We start from the raw sequence: 19,234 nt of genomic DNA on the forward strand, positions 1-19,234 counted from the left end.
AAGAATGAACGAGAGAAAAAGCTGTATGTATACATACGCGTGTATGTGTGTGCCTGTACATGAAGAACAGAAGGAGAAAATACGTTTTAACTTTTTCTTCCTTTCTTTATTTTTCTTTTTTTATTTCCTTGAATGTAATTTTCACTTTACGAATTTCTCGGTTGAAGAAAAAATAGACGCCGATTTTATCGTTTTAGAAATAGACACCCACAGCCAGGCTGAAGCGAAATAGAAGAAGAAAGAGAGAAATAGAAAGTACATCTTCGAACACACAGACACTGACCTGCGTTGCAATTAGTATTATTGCAAACTTACTGGAGTTATGAACTTATTGGCACGGCCGCATTAACCGTGATCCACTGCCTGAGCTAAAGAAATTAAAAAATAAATCATAATAAGCATTCAGCGGCTTTATGTATGTAAGCTTCGAAATAATGTTCACTCTTCGTTGCGAAAAAAGAAACAGACTTTCGTGTGTAAATCTTGGAAGGACAAGATGGTGGTAGATGTCCTAGTTGTATCATGCAAGGCTGATTTCTTTGCGATCGGTATAGTATTAGGTATCACACAGTCGTTGTGCATTTCACAAGATTACCTTAATTCGGCCTTGCTCGTCGGTACATGCAGTCAAGCAGCAGCTATTTTGTCGAGGAAATCTAGAGCTTTTGATTCTCTTATTTTCGACAAAGTTGCTACTAAAGGCATCGTGTATCAACGTACTTGAATTTTTGCTAAACGATCTTTTCCTAAGCCTGCTCGAATACATACATAATAAAATTACAGCGCGAGAGATTGTTCGCGGATTTTTACCTGATTTTTAAAAAAAGATAAAGAAATCGACCGATACACATAAAAATGTACGGACGTAATGAACGAAAGTGAGAAAGAAAAGAGAGAAAGAACGAGAGCACGAACGAAAGAAATTACGATGATAAAACAGAAATATTGTGCGTGACATGTTGAAGTGGAATGTGTTGACGAATATTACTATTGAAGTAATAATAGAGAATTAAAGTGAAATCTTATACATAATAATTATTGAAATGTAAATTGTGTTTGGTTGTATTTTGTGTTATTCGCCTCTGATGCTAAATATAATGGAAATTCGATTAAATTGCATCGTTTATGTTTATTCTATATAACGAAAAATTATAATTTTTACATTCCCGATTGTTGGAATTTTGAATTTTGAATTTTGAATCATTTGAATTTTGCGCCGGACCTGCGTACAAGTGCACTTTTGTGATTCGCTGACCTAACGATTGTAACGATAGTGTAGAACCATTTTGAAATGCACAATTTATTCAGTAATACACAGTATGCACGCATAGTACTTAACGAAGGTTTACAGCTTTGCTCGTTAGCAAATATTTTCAGTTTTTCAAGAATCTTGCCAAAAATGGGACCGTTGGAGAGTGCTAAGAAAATTGCTGCTTACAAAGCAGTTGATGAATATGTGAAGGTAATTTCTATTTTAAATAAATTGAATTAAATAAATAAATAAATACTAATTTAAATAACTCACTGGTGTTTCATCGTTTGAATTTTGCGCACAATTATTTTGCAGAATAATAGCGTTATTGGAATTGGTAGTGGATCTACTATAATATATGCTGTTCACAGGATTGGTAAGAACAGTATTTTTTACTTAATTATAATCGTTCATAACCAAATTTCCTGTACTATTGCTACAGTCTATATCTAATTAATTTTGTTATAAAATCGTCATAGTGCACCTTTGACCCCATCAGGAGATAAGATTGTACTTGATTCAAATGTAATTGTAACAAGAATATTTTAATTCACAGACAGGAAATTTTATCAAGCTAAATAATTAAATATTGTAATCTTGAATATATATGTGAATGATGGAGAAAACTGTGTTTTTCAGTTGAACGTGTAAAGGAAGAGAATCTTAATGTCGTTTGTGTTCCAACTTCGTTCCAAGCACGTCAGTTAATATTGAATAACCACCTTCGCCTAGGTGATTTGGAGAGTTATCCTCAAGTAATGAACAATCTTTTATCTATTATTATTTACAAAAATATTTTCTATATTATTGCTCGAATATTAACAGTTGGATTGTGCAATTGACGGAGCAGATGAAGTTGACTCTGATATGAATATCATCAAAGGTGGAGGAGGTTGTTTACTTCAAGAAAAGATCGTTGCATCCTGTGCTAGTCAATTTGTTATAATAGCTGATTATACGTAAGTGTTGTATTTTTGTAGACAAAATATTTGTATTTTTACTTATAATACTTAATGATTTTAGGAAAAATTCTCAGAAACTTGGTGAAAACTATAAGAAAGGTATTCCTATTGAAGTAGTTCCAATGGCATACACTGTCATTCAAAAAAGAATAGAAGATAATTATGGAGGATTTGTAAAAGTTAGGATGGCTTTGGCTAAAGCTGTAAATATTTTTTCTAATAAATTATTTTCTATGTTTATGAATATTACATGAATTACGTTATTTATCTTTTTTTAGGGTCCAGTTATAACAGACAATGGTAATTTCATTCTCGATTGGCATTTCCCACAACATTTGAGTAATTGGAATAAAATTAACATAGATATCTCGATGATGCCTGGAGTTGTGGAAACAGGACTTTTTATAAAAATGGCGGAAAAAGTGTTCTTTGGAATGCCTGATGGTAGTGTTAAAGAACAGTTTTGAAATGTAGTTTAAATGTTAGGTATATTTTTCATGATATTAGTACTATTGACTAAGACTTAATTTAAATTTTGACGAAAGGGTTTGGAGGTTTTTTCCTAGAGTGATAATGCATTATCATACTCATTCATGACTCGCATTTCCATTACATTCATGTATTTTTACGTTACTCTCTTTATAAGTGAATCTTAAAAGAGATTGTGTTCTACAGACTGAACTTTTATCTATTTATATTGTAATTTATCAAAAAACAGAACACTTGGGATAATATCGAGTTTTCTGTTTTTGTGATGATTTTTATTCTATGTGTTCTGTAAATGATATTGAAATTATCTTACACATTATTTGTGTACAGTCATCTAATGTAAAATGAAAAGTTAAAGAGATATAAAAATGGAAATTTTTATACAATATGGTGTTTCGTTTCTGCCCTGAAAGTTACTGCATATTCCCACATTAAAATTTCGGAAATAATTGTTGTGTTAAAGTGCAATATATATTTATTCTTTTGTTTTCGAAGTGTTTCAACAAACCGCTGAAATATTTTATGTATCATTGGTATCGCTATATGGTATCATTATAGATAAAATAAAAAATTACAAAAAGCTATAACCGCCCGAACAGGGACTCGAACCCTGGACCCTCAGATTAAAAGTCTGATGCTCTACCGACTGAGCTATCCAGGCATCTGTGAATTCCGTCTTTATAATATTTTAAGCATTGTATCTATATTAAAAATCATTCATATATTTAATTAATTATTCCCATTATTTAAATAATATATCATATATATGTCGGAGATGAAAGGACACCGGAGCCTTCCCCTGGAACTTCGGGAAAATCCGTAAAATCGTAACTAAAGTTTACAGTTGTAATTAAACAATTTGCCGTTATTCTGCTCAATTGTGCTTGTTTGCGATTTGTGATAATAAACTTGGGCTCAAGGCGACCATCAGTCGCCGAACGTAGCCGTGGTCAACGGGACGGACGTTCCGTCTAACAAAGGTGCGGAGTTATGACCCTCATTAAAGGAAATACCCATAGAGTTACCTGACAATAAAACATGCCAACGGTTCCTTCGGACAATGAATACCTGATGTTGAGGCACGTACACAGCATAAGTAAAGTTAGACCGAGGACCCGCTATAAAACCTGGGTTTTCCGGCAATTAAGATTTGTGCAAACGGACAGGCAGCTTTTGTCCTAAATCGACCAATCGACAGCGACGTTGATCCGAGGATCTTGTGTACTTAGACACCCCACCATAGTTTGGCCTCGGTAGCGTCATTGGGACGAAAATTCATTCTTTCTTGAGATCTCATCGACAAAGGGAGTAGCGCCTTACGATGAGTGAGTAGTACACGTTTGAGCTAGAGCAAATATAGCTATCCTCCCATTGACCGTGGATTCGTTATGGAACCTAAGACCACTATGACTAGTGTCGCAAGTGCCTAATCGCCGCTGTTGATTGTCGAATCGGTAGTGTTCATACTCGTAGTATCAGGCCGTATCTTCGTTATAACACAACGATGGCCAACTCCAAGGGAGGTCTATCAAACGCCTACAACCCTGTTCCTGACTCTTCTCCGACATATATAAGAAAATTATTTCACTTATTTTATTGTATTTTAATACAGAATATCTTGCATAGCTTTAATAATTCCTTTTTATTAACATTTATTTATTTTTATTGAATATTGATAGATTTATTTTCATATAGACATTTTTAACGAAGAGAATATAACGCGCACACAAGTAATATTCACTCGTTTTATACACGAAGAGAGTCATATATCAAGAGTAATATAGTTCTGTACGCATCTCTTATTCATAAGCTGCGAACCCGTCGTGATTTAAAATATTAAGACGATTATGATCAACATATATTTGACACATTATTAAAATGTTGAAAAAAGATAAAGAGAGGACAACAAGGCTAACATACATGATAGTTTAGAAAGGACCAAGTATCAAGAACGTAAAAACTGTACAAATTTAACATCAGATTTTATTTATAGATACTTTTGCATGTCATAATAAAATATACTCAAATCAGAGAGAAAATTAAGAATTCACTGGCACAGCGCGTGTATTTTGTGTCACATATTTCATTTCTTAAAAGTGTTTTGATTCCAAGAATACTATTTTACAAAACGAAATATTATTTTCTTAATCCTTACATCTCCTGACATTCAGTATTAATTTATGTTCGATATACAACAGACTAAACAATGAAAAAAAAAAGGATGTTAAAAATTTGAATGGACGGAGGCGGACAAGGGGCAGTTGCCAAGGGTTGGACAACTTTAATGTAACTCAGCGGGTACTGATGCGCGAACGTTGTTAGTACTTAGCCCCGGCTGCTTTCCTTTGATTTACACGGAATTTCTTGTCGATCAGTCTTCCATAAGCTGCTTCTTGCCTTGATCGTTCTACTATGTTTCGATCTTTTGTTGTCAGCCTTTGCATATTTATCAAATATACTTTGCTACTTCTCTCGATGGACATAAGTGGGATAACGTCGCAGGGGGTACAGAATCATTTAAAACCTTCTACGGCTGAGAACTTACATTTGATGATACTCTTTCCGGAAAAATATTACTTAAGATTAAAATTATATAGAAAAAATCTGCTGTTTCTTTACTCGTTCCTTAGAACTTCATTATGTTTTGCAAAATATATGAATGAAATTATTAATATAACTTTTGAATTGTTTTGATATATCTAAGAAGTTTCTGTTTTAACATATTGCACATTTAACAGCATAGTTATTGTGTATTATATATGTATCGTATATACAGTGTCTTGTGAAAGTATTTGAGCACTTGTAGAAATTTCGAAATGTTTCGTATAACTCATATGTTTGATAAAAATTTTTTACGCTGAGTATTTGAATACTTTGGTGTACCACGGTGTATATAGTTTTTGAGTACATTATATTGTGTATTATGTAAGCAAACTTTAATTTTTAACGCATCGGTAGTTACAACAAACGAAGTGCATGATACGAATAAGACACGAACAAATGCATAATTTCTGTGTTTCTTGCACCATTCAGACTGCGAAATATACGTAAGACTAACCACATTCTGCGTAAAGAACGTTAAATGTACCGTTCCATGAGCCATTATGAACGGTCATGCGTTCCTCTGGCGCATGTATTTACGCCCTCGAATGCTACTAAAGGAGGGGGTGGTATTTGAAGAGCTGAGGCGCGACTTCATCCCTCATACGCAGACTTGACTCTTTCCGCGAGTAACCTTTTATCCTTTTATCAAAAGACGTAGCCGAACCAAAGGAAGAAAGTTCAACCAAGACAGTGTTTCTTCGTGCGCCTCTAAGGATAATTCTTTGTATTGCCGATCTTCAAGCTATAAAGATTCGACATGAAGGTAACTGTTGCGAATTCTCGACTAAAGACCAACCGGTCAGGTCAAACCGATCGGTCGATATCGCGTACCTCGAATGACTTAACGCTCAAGGTGGAGAAAGTTAAATAGATCGAGTGTTAGATTAATCTAAAACTGTATTTGCACTTGTATAAAAGTAACGTGTGATGTTATGAACACGGCGGTGCTAGGATCTTGTTGGGAGTGAAGTATTTTACCGGTACGATATCTTTACGGTTACGATATCTGATGATGAACTTTCCTCCTGCCCTTCCGGTTGGTCTTTCCCGGGGATTTTTACCTGACTTTGTAGTCATTAGGTTTACAGCTCGGGGAGGACATGTAATTTGGAATTTCCTAAAGAAGGGAATGGGCCTGTCCGTGCCATAAACGGACGGTCACTCAAAATTCCGAACAGTAACTCTTGTAACATATTTTTGTCATTCAGCCATTTGAATCTTCAAATTCGGAAAAAATATTTTTTTATTAAAATATAGTGTTGCGTAGAATAATTTTTAACTGTATCACTATATACACCTACATTGATAAAATCCACTGTACGTAAAAAGACTTTTACGTGTATTATATTCTATGTATACCTTGAACAATATTCTCTTACGCGTTATGATTTACTATTATGTCTTAACCATTATGAATTACGTACACGTTAATTTCCTGACGCCTTATAATATAAATTTCTAGTTACTAGTTGACAGCCTCTGAAGAGGTCGCGTTACTATTTTCCAATTTCCCTTCCTGATCAAAAATGTAATTACATTCGATATTGCCTATTACGATTTTCAATAGAGAAACTTTGAAAAAGGTATTAAAAGTAACGAGGAGCATTAACCTAGAAGCGATTATTAAAATATAATGAAACTTGTAATTTACTTGTAATTACATTATTGAACTGTTGCAGTCCACTTGGTCGGCATATTACGTTATACGCGAAGTTAAAAAGCTTTTATTTGCATGGATGACGAACGTATTGCTCGAAGGAACGATCGACCGGCTAGTATCGTTTGACATTAATTAACCGCAGTACAAACCTGATTAAAGTCATAAGCAGATTACAACAGTTAACATGTTTGAAAGGTTCACGTGCGATAGTTATATAATCGATATGATTATTAGAAATTACGCGTAGCCTCAGTAATTATTGAGATCTTGTTCTGGGTTTTAATCGGTTCATTAACGAATACAACGTTATACAGTTTAACCAATAACGAGGACAACTTTCATTTTATTGGAAATATTCAAAATTTTTTTCAATATTCCATGCAATTTAACATTTTTCGATCACCTCTAGGCAATCAACCACGTTTGCTGTATTTTCATATTCGTATGCTTAGTGAACCTGACACAGTCTGAGAACCCGCAGGATAAGGTAAATTATTATCTTAACAAGCAAACCACGTTCATAATTATAGCGATAATTAATTGATCAAATCAACTGTTAGATCGAGCAACAATTGTTAGACGCCTTCTTAACAGACGAATCGCTGAAGATGAAGAGACCTTTCTGCAATGCGTTCACCGGTAAGAAAAACCTAATTTCCAGTCCGCAATCAGATACAATTGAAGGGCTCGTAACAAAAATCACCCTTGTGCATGTTTATCTTCTTTCAAGAAAAACGGAAGAATGTTCTTGTATTCTTTCTTTATATTCCTAGTCTAGGTCTAGTTTTTTAATTTCTGTTTCAATTCTTTTTAACAAAATGTTCATCGTAATATAAGTATATCTAAGATTATATCATAAAATACCTGTGTTTAATTAAATCACGCGGTTGTCGAACCCAGGTAAATGTTTTTATAGAAGCATTTAATTTTCATTCGACGATAAATTAGAACATAATCATTTTTTAGAATTCCACCATGTCATGAGTCCTGCTTTTGACTATTAGAATGCCATATTATCTAAAAGATTGAAAAAATTGGCAAAGATCATTTTTTTTATGAAACCCTTTATCATTCTAAAATAATCGATTGGTTCCAGGATGCGGAAGAAAGAGGAATTTTCATGAAAATTCAATAGAATCTCAGGGCATGGAAACAAATGGCAGCATTCGACTTCCGATTTCTGTTTACAAGGCATTGCTGAGGGCAGCAACTCAAAATACTCGAAATACAATTCAACGTAATACAAATGATTATCAATTATCAGGAATCCCACAGGTTTATTTATCCGGTAGAATGCCTCTTCATAAGAGGTTCGATATTTCATCAACATCCCTGAATTAACTCAGTCGTTTAAATCTACAAATGACGCGAATTATTCGCGAAGAAGAATATTAAAAAATATGTCACTTTATTATTCTTTCTTCATTCTCGTTCCATTCTATTTGCATATGGAATTTATTTAAACGATAGAAGATACAGTTTAATCCATTGACAATTAAATTTTACTTTTATAAACTTTTCTTTTATACAATTACTTGTACGTTTAATGAAACTCGAATAAAGTTAATTACAGAATATTATAATCTAGTAGAATTACTACGTACACTACTATGCATAATGTATAAATTTTAGTATAAAAGTTATTTAAAGATAAACAGTCAACTTGATCGTGATACTTCCATTCCAAAGATATTTAGTGCTTCTCGACGGACGATCGATCGAAACGGGCAACTTGACAAAAAAAATCTGTCGTGGGACGCTCAGTCCAACGCATTCTGCATTATCTGGTTCTCCAGTTAATTTTGGACGGCCCCAAAAATATTCCGAGCAAAGTGTGGACGGATCCCAAATCCGTGATCTTCGATCTTGTCGCGATTGCTCCGATGAATGATCTAAAATCTGAAAACACGATCATTTTAAAGCTCCAACGGGATTAAGAGTAAAAATGTTGATTTTACCTCGAGGCGGATCTTATGGGGAAATGGCCACTTCAGAATAGAATCATGACGACCACGGGTCAATCCGACGCCTATGAAAACTGTACCGTCCGGAAAATATCGCGGTGTTACTTTGATGAACATGGCATACCCATTCTGGCCCACGTAAAATGTCGAACTGCGTAGGCAACGAGCAGTTTTCCAATTGGTAAGCTTCTCGTCAAAATGCTTTATCTGCCAGTAGTAAAAGAAGAGGTTCGCGGGCCCTGGGACATATTCAGATACCGTATTAACTCTATATTTTATTTATAATTCTATTTAGTCCAATATTCGACTATAATTCAGCGATTTAATCAATTCCCAAGTCTCAGTCAAACCTCTTAATAATGTTACAACATAATGGTACAAACCATTTAATAATGAAGTTCTTTGGATCGTATTGTTAAAGTTATCGATTTCAGACTGTCTTGGAGAGAGTGTATCGCCTTTGCCTTCGTGATAATCGTCGTATAATTTCGCCAGTTTTGGTACTTCCTTTTTCCCCTCCAAAACAGTGTTTAGCAATGCCTTGATTTCTTCCAGTTCTTTGATCAGGCCTTTTTCTAAAGCTCGCAACTTTTCATCGATCATTTCTGGATATTTAGGAATAAAATTAGATAATAGAAAATAACGTGAACAATTGAAAAAAGATTAGAAGTTATTTCCTACTAGTATTACAAACTCCAGTAAGTATTCTCGTGACACTGGTACGTGCGCTTGCAACCAATTCTTCTGTAGCGATTTTACAACTTGCATGTTGCGTTTCCGTGACACCTTCGTCACTCGTTAAATTCGTGTCTGTAACAGCTGAAATTTTTTTTCTTTTTTCATAAAACTTTTCTACATTTTTTAATCTTTTATTCATAGATATATAAATAATTTTATAACATCATATAGAAATCTTTATCCATTAATACTTACATAGTTGCAAGTCGTTTGCATCGCTTGCATCACAGCGAGTTAAGTGGAGCGTATTCAGATACAAGAACAGCAAAACCATCGATGACATCTTGGGGAGTAACTCGTTCTAAGATCATTCGAATTTATACTCACTTAAATAAGAATGTCGCAATTTCCGGAAACTTGTAAAAATAGATTTAACAGCATTCTCAGATGATCATATTAGAGCTCTTCGAAACTTCTTCAATCGTGAGATAGTGTTTCGTTTGAAATAATTTACGTTTCAGTAGGTAAGATATACATCTAGTTCACAACCTGATCACTGCGTAACTGTCCTCTGTATCTCCCGTGAATTATAAAATATAGGTAAATCCCTACCCTTCTTGTAATCAACTTAGATACAAAAATTATAGAAATACTTTTTTTCAAATAAACGATGTAATTTATACATATGTAAGAATTATTTAACACTTGTCACTAATTTTCCTTTTTAAATAATTTTAATTTTTAAATTCTAAGAATTTTTATATATACACACACATTCAAACTGCTTATAAATTAAGCAAGTACCCAATGTTTTTAAATGATGAAAATTTTAATAAAAGTAAAACGACCGTTTTTAATTGTGTAAAATAAATAAAACAATTAAAATTATTAAAACAATTTTTTCTGTATATTTATTACATAAGGAAATAAAATATAATAGTAGGCAGATTTCGTTTCAAAAGTTTTGTTTAACATATTTGGCGGTCTTTTTCACAGTCGCGTGGAAACGCGCGTGCATGTAAACGGAGGTCCTAGTTTTTGTCATTTCTACTCTAAATTAGATCGTATTTCGTAGCAAAATGAGCGAAAATGTACAAGGAACATTTGTATCGGAAAAAATTTCTAAAATCAGATGGAAACACGCAGATTTTGAAGATGCTACTAATTTTATAACCGGTAGTTGGGATGATCCGGTAGGGTTATCTTCAGTAAACTTAACCTAATGCATTCTCATGTACATATGAATTATTTACGATTATTGTATTAAATAATGTTAATCATTTGTAATATTGTAATTTTCTATCATGTAATAGGTAAATAAAGTAACACATTGGACATTTCAAATGAATGACGATGGTGAATCCTATCCGGCAGTCGTATCATCTTATGCAATTCTCGGAGACGTAACTGAAATAAAGGTTTTTACTTTATAATATATAAAAAATATCATGGATAATTTTTTCATCAACGCTTTATTATTTTTACAGTTTATTTCAAAAGATTTCTTCGTGGTGTCAACATCTATAGGTACTGTTAGGTTGTTACAGATTCATGAAAATCCATATTCTCAATTTAAAGAGCACATGTCATGGGAATTTATACACAAATTTGAGTAAGTTTCATTTATAGATTAATATTATAAATTAATTATATATTAATTAAGATTTATTTCTTTTTAAACACAGTTTATGCTTCATTAATCTTTTTTTAACAGTAATACAAGCGATTATGCATCTTGTACTGGACTTTCTACATTTGAACAAGACATAGTTTCAGTGGGTGAAGATGGGAGAATTAATCTTTTAACAGCTGGGCAGAAGCAGCCAATTAGATCTATTAGTACTATAAAATTTTATTTCGTACTTAAAATATTTGTTTTATATGTTGATTTTACACATAAATAGCTGAATTTATGTTTTAGATGATGCGGATAGTTGCTCTATATATTGTATTGATTTCTTAAGACATAATGAGATACTTACAGGAAATTTAAGGGGACATATGAAAGTGTGGGATTTAAGAAATGATCAAGATCTTCCTGCTACAACATTCATGCTTTCTGATCAATCAAAAGTACAATCTCTTTAATATTTCTTTAATATTAAGTACAATCTCTTTAATATTTCTTTAATATTAAGTACAATCTCTAGGAAATTATTTATATACCTCCAAGTAAAGAGAAACTTTTGCAGACAGAAGCTACGAGTATTGCTCATCATCCTACTCAGAGACATATTGTCGTGGCTGGTGGTGGAGATGGCAGCTTAACAGTTTGGGACTTGAGACATAATACGTACCCAATGTCTCAACTCAATGCCCATACCAAGGCTGTTAGCGAAATACTTTTTCACCCTGATAGACCAGAAAATCTATTTACGTGTTCAACAAGTGGTGAATTGTGGCATTGGAATAATGCCCAACATTCGAAACTAAGTTTAGGTAAGTTTTGTAATAAACAAATCTCACTGTATATTAGTAAATTATTCCTTTTTTAGACCCTACAAATACACATTGGTTAAACACGATTGGTACAAACGGTAAAGTTAATGTAACATCGCTTTGTAGTGCTATGCATAAGCCAATAAACAGTATTGACATCGATAGATCAACATTACTTTTTGGATGTGATAATGAAGCAATGTATATTGTTAGGAATATAACTGTTTAATAACTATCCTAATTATATATTTTTCTAATTGTAACATACGGAGAAATAAATATCTTTTTTATCTTATGTCTGTTTATTTCAAGATAATGCACAAATTTGTTCATCTGTACATAAATTTAAAATTGACCGTTTTCGAAATGAATTACTTGTTTCGTAGTTATTTTACGGTACTTGTAGCTCCATCTATCGTTGCTTTTTGTGGCACTTGTAGCTCCATCTATCGTTGCTTTTTCTGGTATTTGTAGCTCCATCTATCGTTGCTTTTTGTGATTACGTTTACAGGAAGCTTTGGCCTGTTAGTTTGCCATTTTGTGACGCCTTGTGTGGAAGTTCGTAAACAGATTTTGCTTTGCTTGCCTGCGGAGGGACAAGAATTATGTCCAAACGAAGGATCGAGGTTGTGGATCCGTATATTAAACGGAAAGCGTGAGTGTTTTAAAGCATTTTTAATTGTAAAAATTAAAGAGTTCGATGAGATATTTTGCCATGTGCATCGTTACAAGTTTTTGTGATCCTATCGCGCATCTCATTGAACGAACCCTGCTTCCTGAAAATAATCTATGTAAAATACGATTAATCCGTTGAACAATAATGTAATAAAATGATCTAACATTTTAAATTCATAGAACAATTCTTTTCTATTGCTGTTGACTGACTTGATCAACTCATCTATAAAGGTTCTCAACTAAATTTCTTTCTTCAATAGTATGTTGTATATTAATATATATGGGAAATTAATGCATAATTTTACAATACGCTGAAAACATACGCGTTATAGATAATTATAGATACACGAGAGAAATTTCGGATGAACTTAAATATCATTTGTTTTCCATCTGATTGGTTTTCATAACAATGAAGTGTTCTCAACTTTCATTATTTTATGTCATTGTCACTCATGTATTATTTCGTTGTTATGTGATTAAAATAATTTTCAAATAATAAATTGGACCAGCTTCATATACTCTATAGTTTATCTGTTATTTTATAGAGATGGCTCGGCTACATCCAATAGCACAACTATACCTTCGACAGCACCAAAAAATCAAGTTCAGCTAAATCCTTATACTAGTCTACCTTTTACACCAAGATATCATGAACTTTATAAAAAGAGAATCACTTTACCAGTATTTGAATACCGTACTGATTTTATGAGATTATTGGCACAACATCAATGTATTGTACTCGTTGGAGAAACAGGTTCTGGAAAAACTACACAAATACCACAATGGTGTGTAGAATATTCAAGGCGTATTGACAACAAAGGTGTTGCTTGCACTCAGCCAAGAAGAGTAGCAGCTATGTCTGTTGCACAAAGAGTTTCAGAAGAAATGGATGTTCCATTAGGTATGTATTATGTCCTTTTAACTCTGAAGACGTTTTTATATTTCTGAACTAAAAACTGAGGTATATTTATATAATGTCTTCACAACAATTTTTAAAACAGGTGTGGAAGTAGGATACAGTATTCGTTTTGAAGATTGTAGTTCTCCGAAAACTATATTGAAGTATATGACTGATGGTATGCTGTTACGTGAAGGAATGTCAGATCCCATGCTTGATGCTTACCAAGTGATATTATTAGATGAAGCTCATGAAAGAACTTTAGCTACAGATTTGCTTATGGGTGTGTTAAAAGAAGTGATTAAACAAAGACCGGATTTGAAACTTGTGATTATGAGTGCAACTTTAGATGCTGGAAAATTTCAGCAGTATTTTGATAATGCACCCTTAATGAACGTACCTGGCCGAACTCACCCTGTTGAAATTTTTTATACACCTGAGCCTGAAAGGGATTACTTAGAGGCTGCTATCAGGACAGTTATTCAAATTCATATGTGTGAAGAAGTAGCAGGAGATTTGCTCCTCTTTTTAACTGGTCAAGAGGAAATTGAAGAAGCTTGTAAAAGAATCAAAAGGGAGATGGATAATTTAGGTCCAGAAGTAGGTGAACTTAAATGCATACCACTCTATTCTACACTGCCTCCAAACCTTCAACAAAGAATCTTTGAACCAGCACCACCTACAAAGCCTAATGGTGCTATTGGTAGAAAAGTAGTAGTTTCTACGAATATTGCGGAAACGTCGTTAACTATCGACGGTGTCGTCTTTGTGATAGATCCTGGATTTGCAAAGCAGAAGGTACTGTGAAGGTTGTCTTAGTGAACAGACTATAGATCATTATTATTTTTTATTCTTGTACTGTATTAAATCAGTTTTTTAAATTCCCGTTACATTATTTAACAGGTATACAATCCCAGAATTCGTGTAGAATCTCTCCTTGTATCACCCATTAGTAAAGCATCTGCGCAGCAAAGAGCTGGTAGAGCTGGACGCACAAGGCCCGGAAAATGTTTCAGATTGTATACTGAGAAGGCATATAAAAACGAGATGCAAGATAATACTTATCCTGAAATTTTAAGATCTAATCTTGGCAGTGTCGTATTGCAACTGAAAAAGCTTGGCATTGACGACTTGGTATATTGCATTTCTCATGAATATAATTTATTTCCAATTGAATATGTTATTAAATAATTATTTCCATAAACTGTTTTTACTGTAGGTTCATTTCGATTTTATGGACCCTCCTGCACCAGAAACTCTTATGAGGGCTTTAGAACTTCTTAATTATTTGGCTGCTTTAGACGATGATGGAAATCTCACAGATTTGGGTGCTGTGATGGCAGAATTTCCATTAGATCCTCAATTGGCAAAAATGCTCATTGCATCTTGTAATCATAACTGCAGTAATGAGATATTGAGCATTACTGCTATGTTGTCAGGTACAGTATTATTAAGAACATCTTTTCTATCACATCATTAGGTTCATACTTCTCTTGCGAATAAAGTAATTTTAATACGATAAAAGCAAAAGTCTAAGTCAGGATCATGGTAAGGTAACGTGGTTTTAAATTGATGATTGATGTTGTATTAGTCCCGCAGTGTTTTGTGAGGCCAAATGAATCAAAAAAAGCTGCGGATGATGCTAAAATGCGATTTGCACATATCGACGGAGATCATTTAACATTACTGAATGTTTACCACGCCTTTAAACAAAGTAAGTACCTGCAACTTTTTTAAGACTGCGTTTGTGACATTACAAGTTTTAATTCATGTCTTTTTATAGATTTCGAAGATCCACAATGGTGTTACGATAATTTTGTTAATTACCGATCTTTAAAAAGTGGGGATAATGTTAGACAACAACTAAGTAGAATAATGGATAGATTTTGTTTAAAACGTACCTCTACAGACTTCACATCAAAAGATTATTATATCAACATTAGAAAAGCCCTTGTGAACGGTTTCTTTATGCAGGTAGATGTAACTAAAAACAAGTTTTATAACAAAAAAATGTTTCTTGTATACGTAATACTACCTCTTTTTTATGTATATTAGGTTGCTCATTTAGAAAGGACCGGTCATTATTTGACCATTAAAGATAATCAAATTGTACAACTTCATCCAAGCAGTTGTTTGGATCATAAACCCGAATGGGTAATTTATAACGAGTTCGTGCTTACGACCAAAAATTATATCAGAACAGTCACAGATATTAAGCGTAAGTTACATTTTTATTAAATAATATGAGAGAAACTCATCTCTATAAACATATGTTATAAATATTATATTTTTTATAGCTGATTGGTTGCTTAAAATAGCACCACAATATTATGATTTACAAAACTTCCCACAATGTGAAGCAAAGAGACAATTGGAAGTGATCCAAGCGAAGTTAGATTCCAAACAGTATCAGGAAGGATTCTAACCTCTATATATTTTAGTTATCTTTAAAAATGGTGTCACACAACATACACACACAAAATCATTGATAATGTGTGGTTGATCTGTTTTCGACATTGCGTCGAACACACAGTTTTTTCAAACATAAAGAAAAAAAAATATATTAAATATCTTGAGACGCGGCCGAAAGGATAGTTGTCTGCTCTGTATTTTCACTTAAAAAATATGTAAAGAAAAAGACAAATTTTAATGACATTTATAATTTTGTACAAGCTTTAGCGAAACTTGTACATTTTTTAAGCTGATGTACCGTCAAAAATTTGAATGTTTGTAGATTTTGTTCTGTCCTAATATGAAACAAATGAAATTTGACCTTTAATCTGTTAGAAGGCATGTGGAAAGCATAGTTTATTGATAAATGGTTTATTTATGTACATTAAAGAAAAATTTAGTAACTAAGTAATTTTACCAATAGAATTTGTTGATCGACGTTTGCACATTCGGAATGTACTACTAGATAAAAAATAGATTAATTTTTGTATTAAATGTTGAACAAGTATGTCAGATAAGATGTATACAATGCTTGCTATCGATAAGAGCACTTTTACATAATCTTCAGCATAAATTATATGTTTGCTGTTTTTTCTTAAGATCAAGTAGTACCGTTTTATGTGTTATATATTTCACTTTTTCCAAGTACACACAGCCGAAAATATTACATATTTATTATAATTTTATTATGACTGAAATGTGCATATAACTTATGCAAAGTTTTTCCTGTTTATAATCAACACAGAACTGCATTGTAACAATTTTACACAAAGATAAATGAAAAAAGCAATCATAAAAAATTGGAAATACGACCGTAAATTATAATATGAAAAATCTTTCTAAGAATCTATGTGATACATTTAAAAAGAATCAAATTATTCTTATTTATGAATGCTAGCATAATATAAATTGCAACCCTTTTTCGCGGTGAAGAATTAACTTACAATGTTACAAGGTATCTCAACAAGGCGAAAAACAAATTAAACTTAATTATTATTCAAATAATAAATCTTCAATGCTGTCTGAAATAGGCTGTATGCAGACGAGCGATTTGTATTCATGCGATATTGTTATGGTCATATGTTATTTTTTTTTGTTCTTCCTGTTTGAAACCGCGGAAACAGACATATGGTCACAGCGATATCGTGCGGACAAAAGTCGCTCGTCTGCATCGGGTCTTAGGATAATCGTATACGTTAAGAATCGTGAAATGTTTTCGCTTGTTTTAGAATTGAAAATTTTTAAATAGTTCGAGATATTATTATACTACAAAATACTTTTTTCTAAATAAGATATAATGTCACCAGATCTAAAAATGTTTTGCGTGTTTAACATGTTCAATAATAGTTTGTTTTTGTAAATAAAAGATACGCAGGTATTAAAAGAACATAGAATCACGAAAGATGATCGCGAACAGTTTTCATTGTATTGTACCACTTCATTCCAATAAAATATTAAAAATATGATTCAATCGTAATAATTGTTATAACGAACGAATTTAATTTCTAATCTTAAAAACTGTGTGAACTTATTGAGCATTTATAATTGGAATTTTGATACATAGTACATTACGTTTTACGTAATACACTAAAATATTTGATGGTTACAGTTTATAGTTCCTTATCGCGATTCTTATATGTTGCAAGAAATGTTTGAGAACCACTGAGAAAGCACGAGGATCGTTGTATTTCATCATTTACCAATTTTCGTGAAATTGAGAATTATGGCATCGTTCATGGTACCGGTTGCAGCGAGATTTACTCGTGTCACGATTGATAGTTTGCACAATTTAAATAAGAACATTTTACTTAGGTAAGATTCCGAATATTATAGTTCGTTATGTTAAAATATGCGACTCATTGAACTTATATTTCAACGTACATATAGAGGTTAGATTGCTACATAGTGTTTATCCATTACTTTATTATTATACAATTTTTTTAAAGTAAAATTGTAATATATTTAATAAAGATGATCATATATTTTTTAAAGCTGTTATATATTTAAATGAAACCTTACGTAGTTAATTGGTTATGTTACTAGTAAGAGATTTGAATAATTCTTTATAATAAAAAATATGTTAATAAATAAGTGTTATAAGTATTAATAATACTTTATGCTAAGTTATTCTTTTTGAAGAAGAAAGCATTGATGTCTTAAAGATTTTGTTCATGATTTGAAGGTTAACTCAACCATCACAAGTTTCTTGGCAAAGGCAAGAGTATAGTACTATTACAGAAGAGCAACAATCAGAAAGGGGAGAACCACAATCTTCACAATTGGAACTTACAGAAACTGAAAAGAAATTGAAAGCAGATATTGATCTCATTAATAAGGAATTATTGGATCTTAAAGCTCATAAAAATGAATTAGAAGATAAATACAAACGAGCGCTTGCTGATGGAGAAAATCTTAGAACTAGACTAACTAGACAAATTGAAGATGCAAAAATATTTGGCATCCAAGGATTTTGTAAGGATCTCTTAGAAGTAGCTGATATTTTAGGCAAGGCTACAGAAAGTGTACCAAAGGATGAACTTACAGAAAAAAATCCACATTTAAAAACATTATATGAAGGTTTAAAGATGACAGAGGCACAGTTACATAAAGTAAATAAGAAAATATAATTCAACTACATTTTCATATACTAAATAATACACTAAATTATTCCTTTGAAATGTATTTGTATAGGTATTTAAAAAGCATGGTTTAATATCATTAAATCCACTGAATGAAAAGTTTGATCCTAATCAACACGAAGCACTATTTCAACAGGTAAAATTTTTTTGTTTTATTTATATAGATTATTGTGTATTAAATTAATAAGGATTATATCTTTTTCACATAGGAAGTTGAAGGCAAAGAACCAGGAACAATAGTAGTTGTATCTAAATTGGGCTATAAATTACATGAACGAGTAGTAAGACCAGCATTAGTTGGTGTTGCCAAAGGATAATTCATGATTGTTAATTAAATGGAAATTAGATATAATCTCATAAGAGCGATCCGTGAATAAAGTGTTGGCACGTATATATTGTAATTAAAATTAAAATGTAACACATCAAAACATGAATGTCATACAACTGATATAAAAAAAAATTGGAACTAATTTTATGAAAAATAAACTTGTTCTTATTCTGTTAGATTTAAGAGAGAGTGTAA

The 19,234-nt window shown here is 32.4% G+C and overlaps 5 protein-coding genes and 1 non-coding gene across 7 annotated transcripts; 4 read left to right on the forward strand and 2 right to left on the reverse strand.

Moving 5' to 3' along the window:
- Nucleotides 1-1,276: 1,276 nt before the first annotated feature.
- On the forward strand, nucleotides 1,277-3,089 carry Rpi (Ribose-5-phosphate isomerase). The gene is made up of 6 exons (XM_033347277.2): nucleotides 1,277-1,462; nucleotides 1,568-1,628; nucleotides 1,892-2,007; nucleotides 2,078-2,211; nucleotides 2,276-2,417; nucleotides 2,493-3,089. The coding sequence occupies exons 1-6, from the start codon at nucleotides 1,292-1,294 to the stop codon at nucleotides 2,679-2,681; spliced, it is 813 nt and encodes a 270-aa protein (XP_033203168.2). The 5' UTR covers nucleotides 1,277-1,291; the 3' UTR covers nucleotides 2,682-3,089.
- A 202-nt stretch (nucleotides 3,090-3,291) lies between these two features.
- Nucleotides 3,292-3,364, reverse strand: TRNAK-UUU (transfer RNA lysine (anticodon UUU)). The gene has a single exon. It is a non-coding gene; the product is annotated as a tRNA-Lys (tRNA).
- A 2,473-nt stretch (nucleotides 3,365-5,837) lies between these two features.
- LOC117164456 (uncharacterized) lies at nucleotides 5,838-8,527 on the forward strand. Its single transcript, XM_033347513.2, has 4 exons — nucleotides 5,838-6,070; nucleotides 7,377-7,454; nucleotides 7,528-7,606; nucleotides 8,064-8,527. Exons 1-4 carry the CDS (start codon nucleotides 6,065-6,067, stop codon nucleotides 8,306-8,308), a joined length of 408 nt encoding a protein of 135 aa, XP_033203404.1. The 5' UTR covers nucleotides 5,838-6,064; the 3' UTR covers nucleotides 8,309-8,527.
- Nucleotides 8,527-10,162, reverse strand: LOC117164455 (uncharacterized). The gene is made up of 5 exons (XM_033347512.2): nucleotides 9,865-10,162; nucleotides 9,613-9,750; nucleotides 9,315-9,536; nucleotides 8,926-9,170; nucleotides 8,527-8,866 (listed from the first exon to the last, which is right to left on the reverse strand). The coding sequence occupies exons 1-5, from the start codon at nucleotides 9,950-9,952 to the stop codon at nucleotides 8,612-8,614; spliced, it is 948 nt and encodes a 315-aa protein (XP_033203403.1). The 5' UTR covers nucleotides 9,953-10,162; the 3' UTR covers nucleotides 8,527-8,611.
- Nucleotides 10,163-10,602: 440 nt separating this feature from the next.
- Dhx15 (DEAH-box helicase 15) lies at nucleotides 10,603-17,538 on the forward strand. Of its 2 annotated transcripts, XM_033347485.2 has the most exons (15): nucleotides 10,603-10,802; nucleotides 10,923-11,027; nucleotides 11,097-11,221; nucleotides 11,324-11,448; nucleotides 11,531-11,682; nucleotides 11,802-12,048; nucleotides 12,105-12,249; nucleotides 13,269-13,624; nucleotides 13,725-14,419; nucleotides 14,525-14,755; nucleotides 14,841-15,060; nucleotides 15,213-15,335; nucleotides 15,405-15,595; nucleotides 15,677-15,839; nucleotides 15,919-17,538. In XM_033347485.2, the coding sequence occupies exons 1-15, from the start codon at nucleotides 10,689-10,691 to the stop codon at nucleotides 16,044-16,046; spliced, it is 3,120 nt and encodes a 1,039-aa protein (XP_033203376.1). In that variant the 5' UTR covers nucleotides 10,603-10,688; the 3' UTR covers nucleotides 16,047-17,538. The 2 variants fall into 2 exon arrangements, with proteins under 2 accessions (XP_033203376.1, XP_033203375.1); XM_033347484.2 differs by lacking the exons at nucleotides 10,603-10,802; nucleotides 10,923-11,027; nucleotides 11,097-11,221; ... (2 more) ...; nucleotides 11,802-12,048; nucleotides 12,105-12,249 and adding an exon at nucleotides 12,564-12,703.
- Nucleotides 17,539-17,647: 109 nt separating this feature from the next.
- On the forward strand, nucleotides 17,648-19,222 carry Roe1 (grpE protein homolog, mitochondrial Roe1). Its single transcript, XM_033347501.2, has 4 exons — nucleotides 17,648-17,884; nucleotides 18,255-18,681; nucleotides 18,764-18,847; nucleotides 18,921-19,222. The coding sequence occupies exons 1-4, from the start codon at nucleotides 17,796-17,798 to the stop codon at nucleotides 19,026-19,028; spliced, it is 708 nt and encodes a 235-aa protein (XP_033203392.1). The 5' UTR covers nucleotides 17,648-17,795; the 3' UTR covers nucleotides 19,029-19,222.
- Nucleotides 19,223-19,234: the final 12 nt, after the last annotated feature.

Source organism: Bombus vancouverensis, chromosome 15, assembly GCF_051014615.1.
Source record: "Bombus vancouverensis nearcticus chromosome 15, iyBomVanc1_principal, whole genome shotgun sequence".
In the NCBI taxonomy this organism is placed as follows: domain Eukaryota; kingdom Metazoa; phylum Arthropoda; class Insecta; order Hymenoptera; family Apidae; genus Bombus; species Bombus vancouverensis.

What these genes read in the sequence shown, in the direction of transcription:
- Roe1 (XM_033347501.2), top strand. Translation starts at nt 17,796, where the DNA reads ATGGCATCGTTCATGGTACCGGTTGCAGCGAGATTTACTCGTGTCACG. An exon ending in AATAAGAACATTTTACTTAG is followed by an intron (nt 17,885 to 18,254) that starts GTAAGATTCCGA and finishes CATGATTTGAAG; the next exon opens with GTTAACTCAACCATCACAAG. An exon ending in CAGAGGCACAGTTACATAAA is followed by an intron (nt 18,682 to 18,763) that starts GTAAATAAGAAA and finishes GTATTTGTATAG; the next exon opens with GTATTTAAAAAGCATGGTTT.
- LOC117164456 (XM_033347513.2), top strand. An exon ending in CTGAGAACCCGCAGGATAAG is followed by an intron (nt 7,455 to 7,527) that starts GTAAATTATTAT and finishes ATCAACTGTTAG; the next exon opens with ATCGAGCAACAATTGTTAGA. An exon ending in TTTCTGCAATGCGTTCACCG is followed by an intron (nt 7,607 to 8,063) that starts GTAAGAAAAACC and finishes GATTGGTTCCAG; the next exon opens with GATGCGGAAGAAAGAGGAAT.
- Dhx15 (XM_033347485.2), top strand. Translation starts at nt 10,689, where the DNA reads ATGAGCGAAAATGTACAAGGAACATTTGTATCGGAAAAAATTTCTAAA. An exon ending in TGCTTTCTGATCAATCAAAA is followed by an intron (nt 11,683 to 11,801) that starts GTACAATCTCTT and finishes AAACTTTTGCAG; the next exon opens with ACAGAAGCTACGAGTATTGC. An exon ending in TTACCACGCCTTTAAACAAA is followed by an intron (nt 15,336 to 15,404) that starts GTAAGTACCTGC and finishes GTCTTTTTATAG; the next exon opens with ATTTCGAAGATCCACAATGG.
- Rpi (XM_033347277.2), top strand. Translation starts at nt 1,292, where the DNA reads ATGCACAATTTATTCAGTAATACACAGTATGCACGCATAGTACTTAAC. An exon ending in ATATGCTGTTCACAGGATTG is followed by an intron (nt 1,629 to 1,891) that starts GTAAGAACAGTA and finishes TGTGTTTTTCAG; the next exon opens with TTGAACGTGTAAAGGAAGAG. An exon ending in GGATGGCTTTGGCTAAAGCT is followed by an intron (nt 2,418 to 2,492) that starts GTAAATATTTTT and finishes ATCTTTTTTTAG; the next exon opens with GGTCCAGTTATAACAGACAA.
- LOC117164455 (XM_033347512.2), bottom strand. Translation starts at nt 9,952, where the DNA reads ATGTCATCGATGGTTTTGCTGTTCTTGTATCTGAATACGCTCCACTTA. An exon ending in TGCAAACGACTTGCAACTAT is followed by an intron (nt 9,751 to 9,864) that starts GTAAGTATTAAT and finishes AAAAAATTTCAG; the next exon opens with CTGTTACAGACACGAATTTA. An exon ending in CCCATAAGATCCGCCTCGAG is followed by an intron (nt 8,867 to 8,925) that starts GTAAAATCAACA and finishes TCGTGTTTTCAG; the next exon opens with ATTTTAGATCATTCATCGGA.